Below are 15,536 nucleotides of genomic sequence, written 5' to 3' on the forward strand. Positions count from 1 at the left end.
CTTCCACTAGCTTTGGACCACTGTACCTCTCATTGAAAGCTAATTGGACACTTACATTTATTGTGTGTGACATTTAAATATGTGCTTGCAAAAAAAGCAAAGAAGTTAACAGGTTTCAGACAATAGTCTCTCTCTCTCTCTCTCTCTCACACACACACACACACACCGAGTAGACTCTCACACATACATGCACAAACACATGCACACACAATTGAGTAAAAACAAAGTTTCCTTCTTGCAAAAAAAAAAAAAGCCAGTTGTAGTAAACCAAAATTAGTAGCACACAAAGACCCAAACACTAATTGCTGGTTCTTGTTCATGCAACATAAAACTTGCATATCCCTTTTCACATCAAAAAAGGCATACATCCAGTTCAAGAGAGTTCAGAGTAACACCACAATGTAGCCAGATATGCATGTTCATTCACATAACTCTTTCTTGATAAAGATGAAAGTTTTATTATTGACCAGTTCAACCTGGACTTCTGTCTGTACAAACAGTCTGATATGACATGTGACATTTTCTCAAGGGTTACAAAAAGAATTTTGAATTATCAGCTTGCCTATACATGAAGACCATCTGAGACCCAGCTTCAAGTGTCTCCATTTTGGTAGTTAGGTGGGTTGCTACTGGGAACAGAACATTCTCTGAGCTGGCACCCCAACAATGGAATACATTCACCTGGTCCTTTTTTATCATCTTTTAGGTATCAGGTAAAAACTGTTTATTTTTTCAAGCCACCTTGCTGACAATGTCAGAAAAGTGGAGAATTTATTTCTTAACAAACAATAAATACATGCAACATACCCCTCGCTGAGCTTGAACAAGGATTAAATGTATACATCAGCTGATAAAAATAATGACTGAATAGACTCAAAGAAAAGTGGTTCAAAAGCCCTGAAATCAAGTTACCAACCTGGAATCAACAATCTTGGCAAGAACCTCAGTCTCCCCAGATCATGTACCCAAGCCCTTTTGGGACAAATTCAAGCTAGATACAATGTGGTTGTACAAGAAAGGAGCAAAATGAACAATCTCCTGCACTAACTGGAATGACTGCAAATTGGATAGTTGGAGGACTGACTGATAAGAAAGGCATATCCAGAAGCAACCCAAAGTGCCGCCCTTTCCCTGTGAAACTCTAGGTTGTATATAGATTAATCACTGGACTTCACTGTTTCTGGGAGGAGTCGGGAAATTCCTATTGCTGTTATGTAAGTTCAGCAAAGATACTAAGGTTTTTGTCTAGCTTTGTGACTGGTATGTCTTCTAAGCCTTCCATGACATCTAAGAAAGATCAAGAAAGCCTATACATTTTTGCCCATCTAAATGATGTAATTGGAGCAATGATATTTATATCTCACATTTCAACCACATGATTCTCAAAGCAGCTTAAAACAAGATATAATAAATCAACATCCATCACCACCACACACACACACACACACACACAAAAACCTTAAACAGTACTTAGTCCTCTGGCTGATAAATGGGGTCAGACCATTCTTCCCTGTGGTTCAGCAGTCCCAGGACATCTAAAGTAGTGTTTATCAACCATGGGTCCCCATATGTTGTTAGACTACAACTCCCATCTTTCCTACCGATTGGCTACGTTGGCTGGGGCTGATGGTAGTTGTAGTCCGAGATCAGACAGGCACTCTCCTTGATGAACTTCAGGGGTTTGACTAAAACCTTGTTCCAGGCAGCAGGCATTTAAAGGTAATGCTTGGTTTTATTATGATTTTATTGTTCTATTGTTTTTATGTATGGCTTGTTTGTATGTACACCACTTAGAAATGCAAATTATTAAGTGGTATATAAACATTTAAAACAAATAATAAAAGAAACATTTGGGGACCTAAAGCTGAAAAACAAAGGTCTAGACTAGAGTGTTCTTTCCGGGAGAGATGCAAAAGCAACTACCCTGTAGCTGCTCCTTCTATGGCCTACAGATGGGAGCAGCTTGATCTTCTTGCCATTCTGGGGAGGCAGGAGGGGTGCAGCCTAGGGCTGTGCAGTGCCCCCAACCAACCAACCAGCCTGGGGACCACCTGCCCAACCCAGAGATCTCCCATCCTGTATGTGTTCCTGAATCAATTCAGGGGCACAGCTAATTAAACACATAGTCGGGGAGGGGGGAAGAAACACTGCATCTCCTGCCCCTCCCTCCCCAACCAATAGCAAGTGGTGTTCAATCCTGCAGTATGCTGCTTTGCCCAAATCAGCCTGATTTGGTTCGCACTTCAGCAGAATTTGGTGCACAGATGTAGTGCAGCCTCCCAGTGTCCCAAGGTCTCCTGGTCAATAGGAGAGGCCAGAACATGCTCTCTGTCTGCTCTGCTAGTCTTATTGCAGCAAGCGGTACCCACCAAGTATAGGACAATGTCAGAATTCCAGACCTGAATGCCAAACATACATACTTTTATCATGATTGTTCAAATCAAGTGAATCACTGGAAGAAAAATACTTGCCCACCCTGCTACCTTTATTGCTGGGCATATACATGTTGCAACAGATTTGTTTATCAGTATATCTGCACAAGATAAGTATCTGAAAATTATTTAATCTCTGCTAGAACTCAGAGTCACATAAGAAAATCAAGTTTCAACAGAAAAAGAATGCATACAGCTGCAATCTTAAATACACTTAACTTGAGAGTAAGCACTATTGAACTTAATGGGACTGACTTCTGAGTAAACCGTCATAGGATTGTGCTGCACGGCACTCTCTCTCTAAGCATGCTGGCTCACACCACATGTAATCCATAGATATCAAAGGAAGTATAAAGGCAAAGCATGCATCATTTGCATGATCAAGAGAGGCAGGCAAAATCTTACGCACTGAGGGTAAGGGATGCAAAGCATCCACCCTGTCATTATAATGCTCCCACAGTAGGAACTAAAGGGTGTTGTTCCATGTGCAGCTGCAGCTAAGGAAGCAGGTCTGTGGAATGCACCGCAAGCAATAAAAACCTAGAGTGGCAGCCATTATGTTTTATCATTAAGGAGTGAATTACAGACTGTCTATATGTGAACAGGTGTTTAGCAAACAGCCACTTCTTGCGGGGAAAAAGCAGCTTCAGAAAAGAGTGGTTTGGAATGGAAAAGCAGTAGGAGTGCATGCTTAATTTTTCTCTGCCCATTAATCCACCCTCCTAAAATTCCTGCTCCCAGCTACTCACCCTCCCCATGAGGATGTGGAGATGGGAATATGTACCTGAAGCCTGGGAAAGGGTGCAGTTTGAGGAGCTGATGTTCAGCAGAAAATAAGCAGGCAGGCAGAATTGTTAAACATCTTAAAGACACTATTGGGATTGAAACTACACTTGGTCTCTTTTCTCTAGTGACCCAGTTGCTGGGAATCTCACATGGGGAGAGTGCTCTTATATTCAGGTCCTGCTTATGGGTGTCCCATAGGAATCTGGTTGGCCACCAGGGGAACAGGATGTTGGACTAGGAGGGCCTTTGGCCTGATCCAGCAGGACCCTTTTTATATTCTTATCACCCCAGACATTGTCCACGTTCACACATAATGGTACATAAGCCAAGAAAGTTGGCTTAATAACCATACAGTGCATGAGCTGTGTGCTGGTGCACGCAGTCCATTCCCATTTTGCTCCTCCTCTGGAACAAGCAAGTAAACAAACTAGGAAGGTGATAGCTTATGTTACATCTGAACCTGGGGTCGTGGCTTGTTGCTCCTTAACTACCCACTATCTGTAGGCAACAAACAAACCATGCGTTAAGAAAAGCTAGCAATTGTGGCTTGTTAGGGAGAAACAAATCACAATCCTGGGTGTGGATGTAATGCTAAACAATCTCCTTACTAGTTTGCTTATCCATTTTCATCAAGGTAGGAGTGCAACAGGAGTGATCAGGCTGTATGCACTAGCAACAGCTTGTGCACAGCTTGATCTAGTAGCCAATCTTCTTGGCTTACCATTATGTGAGAATGTTGCCACTGAATATCAACCTGGCTCCTAATGGTACAGCAATAGCTGGAGTTATTTTTCTTGGTCATAGTAGAGTATGGTGGAATGTTGGGAAATGGCTTTTACAGAGAGAGGGGTGAGGTGGGGTGGAGGAAGAGGCTGAGATAGTGAACTGTCCAAGACCCTTCAGTGAGTTCTGGCTTCAGCTGGAACTCCCGTGAAAGGTTTCCTTCTGACTGATTGCTAAGAACTGAATGTTGCTTTCCCTCCCTCCAAAGGAATTTTGTGTACTTCTCAGTTCTCACCCGTTAAGGATTAACTCCCAAACACCTACAAGCACTAGTTATATAAGTCCCTTCAAACAGATCCAAATTTAACGTTCTGGGTTTCTCCCCCCACTCTCTTATTAAAGATATTTTGCATGATCTATAATTAAAACCTAAAAGAGACGTCTCCCCCTTTTGCCAGCAACTGTGTTACATCAATTAAATGGGTAAGTAGAAGCTTTCCCCAGAGGGGGGTACCATGTGACTCTATATTGATTAAGACTGCAGTGGAATGTTATTTGCAATCTCATTGCATAATGGAAATCAGGAAGTAGCTGTCATGCTTTCAGAAGACAAATTGCTGCTATCTGAGACAATTCATAGGCTCTTTCCTTCTTGCTGTTCTCAATGTGCAGCTAATGCATGTTCTACAGGGATTAGTTTCTAAAATCAGTCGACTTTGCTGTCTCCAATAGTAAAAATGAGGCAGAGCTGTAATCTAGGTGACCCTGCATTATAGAGGAAGTTAAGTGCCCACGATGTCTATCAGTACTTCTGATTTATGTATTATTTAATTGGGTAGAAAAGACTTGAGAAAAAAGGAGGCAATTAAAACTTAGGTACATACAACAGGCAGTGTGACTGTTACCTACAAAAACAGGAATGCAATCAAGAGTGTCTCAGAAGAATTTTTTAAAAAACTACTATCCAGATACAACATTTTCATACAATAATTTCTGTAGCATCGCTTTTAATGTACAAAATACTGATTTCCTGCACGCCTCTGGGCTAATTCATATAACCCATGCTAGAAAGAGAGGCGTGCTTTGAGAATGTTTAGGTGCTTTATTCCGTGCTACACTCTGAGCCATTAAAAGGGGGGGGAATTCCACTATTCAAGCACTATATAATGTAAGAGATACAGTAATGGAGAGAAAAATACAGCTCAAATCCTCAGTGAGCTATGCTGTTCACTGGTTGACCCCAAAAAGTCACCCTTGTTCATCCTTATCTACTTAAAGGGGTTGTTGCATTCTCTGATGCTCAAGAGGGCAGAACTAGATCTAATGGGTTTAAGTTATGAGATTTACCTTGAACATTGGAGAAACGTCTTGATGGTAAGAGCAATTTAACCATGTAAACCAATTACCTAAAGGGATGAAGACCTCTCCCTCACTAGAAGTCTTCAAGCATAGGCTGAACAGACATCTGATAAAGAGACTCTAGTTCTGGATTTGCAACATTAATCAGAGAGTGGTCTTCAAGGTCCCTTCCAATTCTGTTTCTAAAACACTTTATTTATTTATTTATTTATTGCACTTGTATACTGCCCCATAGCCGAAGCTCTCTGGGCAGTTTACAGCAATCAAAAACATTAAAACAAATACACAATTTAAAAACATATTTTAAAAACAATTTAAAACACAATTTTAAAATTCAAAACAATATAAAAACAATTTAAAAACACATGCTAAAATGCCTGGGAGAAGAGGAAAGTCTTCACCTGGCGACAAAAAGATAACAGTGTTGGAGCCAGGCACACCTCGTCAAAAAGATCATTCCATAATTTGGGGGCCACCACTGAGAAGGCCCTCTCCCTTGTTGCCACCCTCTGAGCTTCCCTTGGAGTAGGCACCCAGAGGAGGGCCTTTGATCTTGAACGTAGTGTACAGGTGGGTTTGTATCGGGAGAGGCGTTCCATCAGGTATTGTGGTCCCAAGCCGTGTAAGGCTTTATAGGTTAATGCCAGCACCTTGAATCGAGCTCGGAAACATACAGGCAGCCAATGCAAGCGGGCCAGAATCGGTTTTATATGTTCAGACCGTCTGGTCCCTGTTACCAATCTGGCCGCTGCATTTAGCACAAGCTGCAGTTTCCGAACTGTCTCCAAAGGCAGCCCCACGTAGAGTGCATTGCAGTAATCTAATTTGGAGGTTACCAGAGCATGGACAACTGAAGCCAGGTTAGCCCTGTCCAGATAGGGACGTAGTTGGGCCACCAACCAAAGTTGGTAGAAGGCACTCCGTGCCACTGAGGCTACCTGAGCCTCAAGTGACAGAGATGGTTCTAGGAGAACCCCCAAAGTACAAACCTGCTCCTTCAGGGGGAGTGCAACCCCATCCAGAACAGGTTGGACATCCACCATCTGGTCAGAAGAACCACCCACTAACAGCATCTCAGTCTTGTCTGGATTGAGCCTCAGTTTATTAGCCCTCATCCAGTCCATTGTTGCAGCCAGGCACCGGTTCAGCACATTGACAGCCTCACCTGAAGAAGATGAAAAGGAGAAATAGAGCTGCATGTCATCAGTGCCTGCAGTGCCTGCAGGAAGAAGGAGAACATTGCCACCCAGGGAAGGAGAGCCTGCTGTTGCTGCTGCTGTTGGAACACCACCTCCACCACCCTTCCCAGTGGGACTGCTGCCTGGCAGACGTGCCTCCTGCAGGACCAGGTCCCAGGTACCCAGCCAGCTGTGACTAATTTCCATCACCTGTCCCTCTTTGGAGGGATACATAAGCCGGCTGGCTGAGGTGGCCTGGGGTTTTGTCTTTTGTTTTGTTTTTGTTTTCTTTTGGGTGCCATTGGTTTTAGCTATGGGTGGGTTCAGTTTCGTTTTATATTGTAGTTCTTGGGTTTTTATGTAGTTTGTATGTTGTATTTTACTTTATCTTGTACGCCGCCTAGAGTGGCCGCTTGTGCGGCCAGATAGGCGGCCTAGAAATAAAATTTATTATTATTATTATCAGCATACTGATGGCAACGCACTCCAAAGCTCCGGATGACCGCACCCAACAGTTTCATGTAGATGTTGAACAGCATGGGGGACAGAACTGACCCCTGCGGAACCCCATACTGGAGAGTCCAGGGTGCCGAGTAATGTTCCCCAAGCACCACCTTCTGGAGGCGACCTGCCTAGTAGGAGTGGAACCACCGCAATGCAGTACCTCCCACTCCCAACTCAGCTAGTCTCCCCAGAATAATACCCTGGTCGATGGTATCAAAAGCCGCTGAGAGATCAAGGAGAATCAACAGAGTCACACTCCCCCTGTCTCTCTCCCGACAAAGGTCATAATACAGGGCGACCAAGGCTGTTTCCGTGCCAAAACCAGGCCTGAAACCTGACTGAAATTCAGAATTCTTCAGGGAATGGCAAGATACAAATATCAACAATATGTCTTACATGCTGTGACCGATTCTTTTCTCTCATCGTGCCTGGCAATGACTGGAAAATGGAAGACAAACAAATTACTGAGTCTCCAAGAAAAGCCATGAGAAATGGCTGAAAGCAGCATGGCTGAAAGCAGCATCTCTTAGGTGTCTCATTTAGGGACAGATGAGAAACTCAAATCACATGTAAAGGTGAAACTACCTGATTCATACTTTTCAAAACAATACTTGAACTGAAACACAGCCGTCCTTCAAAATCCACACTTCTTCAAATATTGAAGTGCAGTTTTCCAGCCAAGTATTGTGTACAAAAATTCATATACTTTCTTATTTGTATACTTTGTTTTGTATGTGATTCATTTTGTTCTCATGTTATGTATATTGTTTATTGTTTAGTTATGTTTACTTAAAATGTGAACTACTGTTTTTTTATTATGTAGAATTTATATTGATTTTTTATGTTGTAAACCACCCAGAGAGTTTCGGCTATGGGGCAGTATACAAATGTAATAAATAAACAAATATACTAGGGTGCAGTGTGCATACAAATGCAAAAATCAGTGAAAATAGCATTTCCAAAATGCATAGTATCAGGGGAAATTGCTTTGCAAAAACATGCGCATTAGGCCAAACTGCATACACAACCATGCAAATTAGTATTAAAATGCTGTTTAATTCTTATGAGAACTTTAAAAAAACTGCAAACTGATGTGGATATGTGGAGAACTGAAGTATGGAAAAGGTAGAAACTGAAACTGACGTTTTTGTCCATCTCTAGACTCAGTGCAGTAGATATTCCCTTGGCAGACTATGCAGAGTTGCTATGAGAGATTCAAGCTCTTTATTTTCCTCTATATCTTGACCAACCCTGAATGTTTAGTGCCATATCAATTGCCAGTTTGGGACAACTCCCCCACTCTCCAAAAGAAGGGCTTTCCTTGGAAACCTAAAGAAGCATTCCCATCTTTTCTTTGAAACTTCTCCCCAAGCTGTTGACAAAATTGATCACAGTCAATGAATACTATGCCTGCATGTCTAACATTTGCATGTGTGAATAAAAAGGATAGACATTTCATACCACCTAATTCAAATACTGTATAATAGGGTGTGTGTTTTCAAATGGAGACAGTTTACACATCTGGCTGTGAGTCATGTAGGCTTCATTAAAAGCGTGATCATTCCCAGCAGAAGTTTAGCAGAGTTTGGTTTACCACCCCCTCTCCCATAAGCAAGAACCAGGATAATAAGGGTCAATGTGAACAATGAGTTTCAACAACAGACCAATATCCATGGTATGTACTGAAATCATGTTTTATCTAATGCACCATTATTTATTCACCATCCAGCAAGATTTAAAATTAAATGCTGGCTCCCTAATCAGTTCCAACCGAGTTTATTGATTTGGACTCTGTCATCTGTCCACTGTGCTTGACAAGTTTACCTTTCCACTGTTTATGCTCTAGGATTTAATAAAGTATATGATGAAGGCAATCAATTAGACGTCAACACAACTGTTGTTCTGAAGCAATCTGCTGGGACTCCTCTGGAAAAAATTATAACCTGGTAGAAATCAAGGAAGAGACTAAGTTTCTTAAAGAAGTAATGACACTTCATTATATTTAATTTAGTTAGACACACAGATCAATATTTCCAGCATTCCTAGTATATCTGTCCATTAAAAGATCCTCCCTGGCCCTCTTACAAGCCGATTTGTGTATAAAACATGCATCTGATTGCCCTGTAATTATATTGTCAGACAGAGGTAGTCTAGAAGAATATACAGTTAAATGCAGAAGTAGTCTAAGCCACAATAGTGAACACACTTAAGTATTAGTAGCTGCATCTGCATCAGTTAAATGATCCATTAAGCTCATAGATGCATAATCAAAGTTCTGCAGGCAAAAATTTGCACTAGCAATTGTTAAGAGTGCTTAAGTTCAAATGGCTTCTGTTCTCTGCAGTGATTCCATTCCACTTCTGGATACACCAAACCAAGCACAATTCAAAGCACCAACCTGAACCCTTAAAAAAGAGGTGGGAAACCTATTTTAGACCAAGGATCCTTTTCCCTTCTGGGTTATTTCCTGGACGCCACATAGCAGTGGAGGGCAGGGCCAGAGGCAAGAGTAGGTAGAGCAATTGATGTAACATTTACCTTTGTACAGTGCACTAGTTTCTACCCACTCACACACCCCTCTCTGTCCTCCATCTGGGCAAGCAAGAGGCATTATCAGAGTTCAAGGACACATTTCAACCTGGCAAAAACACTCAGAGATGATATGATGGAAGAGGGTGTGTGGCTTTGGGAGAGTCCCAAGGGCCAGATGCAGAAGGTTGGAGGGCCACATTTGGCATTTCAGCCTGAGATTCCCCACCCCTAGTTTAAAGCATAAATAGCTTGGGAGCCTAAAGGATCACGTTTCCTCTCTCACAGCCTGCCTGAGTATCAAGATCATTCTCTTAGGCCTGTCTCTAAGTCTGCACACCATCAGATGTAAGGTGGGTGGTGACCAGAGAGAAGGCAATTTCAATTGTTACATCCACATCTTTGGTTTGGAACTCTCTCCTTGCCTAGCACCATCTCCGTTTTCTTTTCATATCCCAGCAAAGACTTTTTTATCTGCATAGGCCTTTTAAATTTATTAGCTTGTAACTGAATCTTTAACACTGGAATTGAACCTTCCCTACTGCACCAGTGCATAATTGTTCCTCAATTTTATTATATTTTATTTTTAATCCCATCTAAGCCAACCTTAAAGTTCTTTGGCTGAACTTCCACTTTTAAGTTATCTAAATAAATAAATATTACAAAATATCCACACACCCATATATGACTTCTAATGTGATCTCATTTTAACGTTGGTTAATCAAATAGTAATAAAAATAGTGAGGTCATTCATCCCCAACCACAATGAAGTCTACATTTTCATTCAACTCCCATTACTATTCTCTATCCTCTTCCCACTGGGAGATCTTAGATTATAAGATTCTTGGGCAAGGGACATTTGTTTATCTTGTGAACCCCTACATACATTTCTATATGGTACCATCTATAATGTTCTTTTTTTTTCTTTTCTTTTTTTGCAGTTGGACCTTTCCTTTCCTTTAAGGATATATATATGTACATATATTCCAAAACTGATATTTCCCTGTCTTTTAAATTGTTTTTATATTGTTTTAAATTTTAAAATTGTGTTTTAAATTGTTTTTAAAATATGTGTGTTAAATTGTATATTTGTTTTAATGTTTTTGATTGCTGTAAACCGCCCAGAGAGCTTCGGCTATGGGGCGGTATACAAGTGCAATAAATAAATAAATAAATAAATAATATATGTATATATCACATACACACAATCACACACAAATTTAAGCTATGAAATATTTTGAATCATGTGCCACAAATATAGACTTTTTTTGCTAAATAATTCCCCCTAATATTTGAACTATAGTTTTGCTCAGTGGAGTCTCAACAATGGCATATTATATTCAATGGATGTTTCCTTAGCTCTTCACAAACTTCGTTCTTCACAAACACTCCCTTACACAGACATCACATTTATCAATTCACTGGAGAAAGACTGGCTCTTAGAAGTGTCAATTCTATTTTTTGTGGGTTTTTTCCTTGCTGAGATATCCAAATCACAGCTGGATTACTTCTTACTTGCTTCATTACAGTTCACATATCTGATGAAGAGTTAAAGCACACCTACCTTAAAAAGTCTTAGAATATTAGCCACCATGATGGACACTGAACTCGCAGCAGCACCTATTACTCCTGTTATCTTGTCTGGCTTCGTGAAAATAGGTGGGTCTCCATTAGCACATTTCACATCAGACCCATCTTTCTCTATCAAGGCTTGCACAAATGTTAAAGACTGCTCCAAAGCGTAAGTGTCCCTGGAACAAGTGTCTAGTATCCGGACCCCCAGAGTGACGTTGGCAAGAAGATCAGGGTCCTTGTTGATCTGATCGATTGCATATAGCATTGCCTCCAGCCGATGGATTCCCTTTTCCTTTTTGAGCTCCCCACAAGGTACTCCTCTGTCCCCCTTTGAATGGACAGGGAAGAGTCCCCCCAAGATGACATCTCCATCGAGTCGAATGGAGTGGGCATATTCCTGGCCGTGAGTTCCTCGCATTATAGGGAGCATCCAACAGAGTTTGGCTGCAAGTAGGAAGAAGCAGTGGCAGGAGGCTAGACGCTTCTCGCCGTATACCATTTTTTCTGAAGGTGGCGTTGCAATCCAAGAACCAGATTTTTTTCTTGCTAGAGGTGAAAGTGGACAATTTGAAACTGCCCCTTCTGAAGGCTACCATCAGTGCCCAGTGAATCAAAATACAGGACCATGCAGTAGGTAAACAAGAAGGATGATTGGGTGGTGGGGTGGGTGTGTGTTTAACAAAAATCCTTAAGAAGTCTTTCACAAAAAGAATCCATTTGGATTAACTTTTCCATCTGTTACCTTTGCTTGTGGAATGTTTTCAGCGACAGTAGGTTGACATTAGTATTAGTGCCTCCAATGCTGGGAAGAGGTCAGCAGTTCACATCCTTGGATGGCATCCTGAGACTGAGATACTCCTGAAATAGCAGAGAGAGAGAGAGAGAGAGAGAGAGAGATGGAAAAACTGGTTAGATCAGCTATCTTAATTTTGTTATTACACTAATATTATTTCTTGGAGCAGAGCTTAATTGCTGAGGTTTTGCCCTTCATTTTCTGATATTGTTGCTTTTCATCAATAATATACACATATGATTGTACTTTGATAGAAACTTAAAAGCAGTTGAGTAACATTACTTTAGGGTGATAACTGAAGGAGTAACTCAAACATCTCCTCAGCAGGGAGAATTCAGAGTTACCAATGCTCATGCATCTCCCCCAGGGGGGAATGAAGGGAAATCTGCCACTTCAGATACTACCCAGTATTATGGAAAGAGGATGCACAACTCATTCACAAGTCTCTTTTTGGCAGTTTCATATAATGTCCAAAGCCACCCCAGAGAGAGAGATTACATTAACAGAGCCGAAACAGTAGAAGCCCCATCCAATGTGGTCTGAAATGGAACCAACATTTCTACTGAAGAAAGATACTTTTGCATTCTATTACTCACTGGCATCCTTTGGGTGGCAAGGAAATAAGGTTTGAAATTTGCTGCTTATGATTTTGAGTTAATACACATGTTTTATGTTTTTATGTAGCGTTTTATATTACATCAGAATAAAGGGATTTCTGCCTGATCATGTTTGTAAGAAGAGGATTGTATAATCATTGCCATTCTGCTGTGTTGTCCTGCACTTTCATCTTTCCACCTACATCTGGCTTGTGCAAGACCTTACATGATACAATAACAAATATATATATATATTTCTTGAAGCTTGCCCTAGGTTCTGATACTCATTGAATGATGATTCCTGGCTACTGTAACTAGAATATGTTGTTTATAGTGAATTGCATCTTGGTGGTTTTTTATTATTTTGTATTGAATTGTTTTATTGTATATCTCCTTGGTATTATTTTAATGAGAGGTGAGGTATTAAAAAGAGGAAAGAAAAAAGAGACTTGTACTTGATCTGCCCATTTCTTGTCCTATGTGGCAGATCAGATGATCAAACTGCATAAAAGCTCAATCTTTCATAGGGCTTAGTCCACAGCTAAAAACTAAGTGCTACTTTTGGATGACTACAGTTAATTAATTGTGTATTGTATTAAATTGTATTGAATCCACTACACTGCAATGACTTGCAATCAAGCTTTAGATTTCCAAGCAGATTGGCTGGCAACATAGTTCAATGAAAATGGGAGTCATATATTCCTAATAATTATATTACCTCTATAGGTGATTTCTAGCTCTTATCTTGCAAAGAATGCAACTCTTCTCATTTTACAGATGGAGAACTTAAGAACCTACATTACCTTAGTAACATGGAAGTACTATCTCCAGTGGGCAGGCAGCACAGACATGTGAAGCAATCATGTGATCCGCATCACTTCACATGTTCTAGCATTACTGGAGTGACATGGTAAAGGGCCTTGTGGAAGCAATTTTTGCACTTCTTAGGAATGTATGTCACCTAAATCTCAGAGCAAAAACCAGCTGATAGGTGAACCCATGATGTAAATCTAAAGTATGAATCAAACACTCTATTCAGTGGACAACCAAAATGTGATTTCTTTACCAAAACAATGTTATTCCATGCTTTCAATTTAACTCCAACATGATTTCTTGTCAGTCTACCACCTCTCAATGAATTCTGTTTGGGCATCTAATATTGCACTAGCTAAAACATAATGGGGCATAGACCTAACAGGAGAATTATAAAAGGCTAAGCGTTTCAAAGCCTGTGAAAATGAGTCAGGCTGAAATCTCATGCGTTCATGGTAAAAATATCTCACTGTGATGCCAAAACAAAGACTTGAAAATGAAACCTACAGAGGTGGTGCAAACAAGAGAATGTACTTATTAGAAATATCAGAGAACAAAAGTGTGCAATGAACAAGGTTTATTATTATTATTATATTATTATTATTATAACAACAACAACAACAACAACAACAATAATAATAATAATTTTTTAATGATACCACAATTCTCCCTGCTATTATTTGAATTTAGTTTAGGTGAAGCCTCTGTGAGCCAAAGTTCATACTAATTTACAGGACACCAGATGCCATCAAAGAGGCACATCGCAAGACATTGTTATGATTTGGGATTGAGATGACTGATTTCTATAAGTCCCTTCCTAGCCTCTGATTTGGAACCCTGCACCTGGAGGTGAGAAATCTGCTCTGCATTAACTGGGCCAAGGAGATCCAATTGTTATTGAAACTCTTCAGAAGAGCTCCCCCCGCCGCCGCCTGAGGCCAAGGAGAGGCTTGTGTTTTTTGTTGAGGCTGAGGAAAGTCTGGGAACTGGAAGACTGGCTGCCTGCACCATGGCTTTAGGGTTCCTCCTGTAACTCTGATGGAAAAGCAAAATATTGGACTGCTGATGTCTTCTTAAACTCAGGTTGGAATGTGTGTAAATAAAGAAACCATATTTCATAAAGACACCTCAGTCTCCGCTGACCTTATTTCCAAGGAAACCAAACCCTGGGTAAGCGCAGGGACCCCTGGAGATCTTTCACCTCTTGGAGACTGGGGTGGTGCACAACAGTATAAATTAGGGCACATTCTGTTTCATTCAGGTTACCTGTGACAAGAGACTAGAACACATACTGCTCTTAGTTCTATATAAGTAAGTGTGAAGTAGCTTCACTGGTTAAATATATATCCATCTAGATTTATAGTTGTGTAACTCAGAAATTAGAATTTGGCCTGGCTGATTATGAATCACCCTTAACTTCAAGTCACTAGAATGTTAACATCTATTGGGTCTCCAGGCAGAAAACATTCAAATAACAACAGTATTGATAGTTAACAGTAATCCCCAGATATCATGTTGCATATGCTGAGCTGTTTGTTCATATTATAAACAGGGCATATGCATGTTTTAGAACAGAGCTTGGAAAAGCTACTTTTTTGAACTACAACTCCCATCAGCCCAATCCAGTGGCCATGTTGGCTGGGGCTGATGGGAGTTGTAGTTTTAAAAAGTAACTTTTCCAAGCTCTGTTTTAGAATTTTAAAAAGTTGCAGAACTGGTTCTTTTTATACACATGATTTAATGTACCTTATATTTTATTTTTAAAAATCAACTGAAATCAAAGACGAACGAGTATAGAGCTTTTATTATACAGCCACAAGAGTGTCTGTATACTATAGTCAGCATGGATTTTTCGCATTCTGGAATGTTAAATTGAAAATACCTCCATGCCATTCTGATGCTTCCCATAAGCTCATTTCAAAACAAAACCTTACAAAGTTATAGTCGTGAACTCAGAAACGCTTGCTTAACAACCCTCTCAATTTTTATGGTGATACACAAAACAATGAGAGAGAATCAAGAGTTCAAAGTGTAAAAGGAGAGAGAGAGAGAGAAACCAGACCCTTTTTGGACTTTTTTCTGTCAGAGTTGTGTCAGAGTAATTTGTTGAAATTAATTAAAAATCAGCCATGTTCACAGAGTACCTGTAATCCTATTACTCACCTTGCCCCATACTCTGACCTTCATCTTCTGCAGTTTAAAAGTTAAAAAAATGCCTGGCTGATTTTTAATTTATTTAAGAAATTTA

At 40.3% G+C, this 15,536-nt stretch overlaps 1 protein-coding gene across 1 annotated transcript in view; it reads right to left on the minus strand.

Moving 5' to 3' along the window:
* GRM8 (glutamate metabotropic receptor 8) overlaps positions 1 to 11,585 on the minus strand; it is a 687,390-nt gene extending 675,805 nt beyond the window's left edge. Inside the window, exon 1 of the mRNA XM_061640177.1 lies at positions 11,076 to 11,585. Coding sequence (XP_061496161.1) covers positions 11,076 to 11,585 — 510 coding nt within the window. The remainder of the gene's footprint in view (positions 1 to 11,075) is intronic.
* Between the last annotated feature and the right edge of the window lie 3,951 nt (positions 11,586 to 15,536).

This window comes from Rhineura floridana, chromosome 8 (genome assembly GCF_030035675.1).
Source record: "Rhineura floridana isolate rRhiFlo1 chromosome 8, rRhiFlo1.hap2, whole genome shotgun sequence".
In the NCBI taxonomy this organism is placed as follows: domain Eukaryota; kingdom Metazoa; phylum Chordata; class Lepidosauria; order Squamata; family Rhineuridae; genus Rhineura; species Rhineura floridana.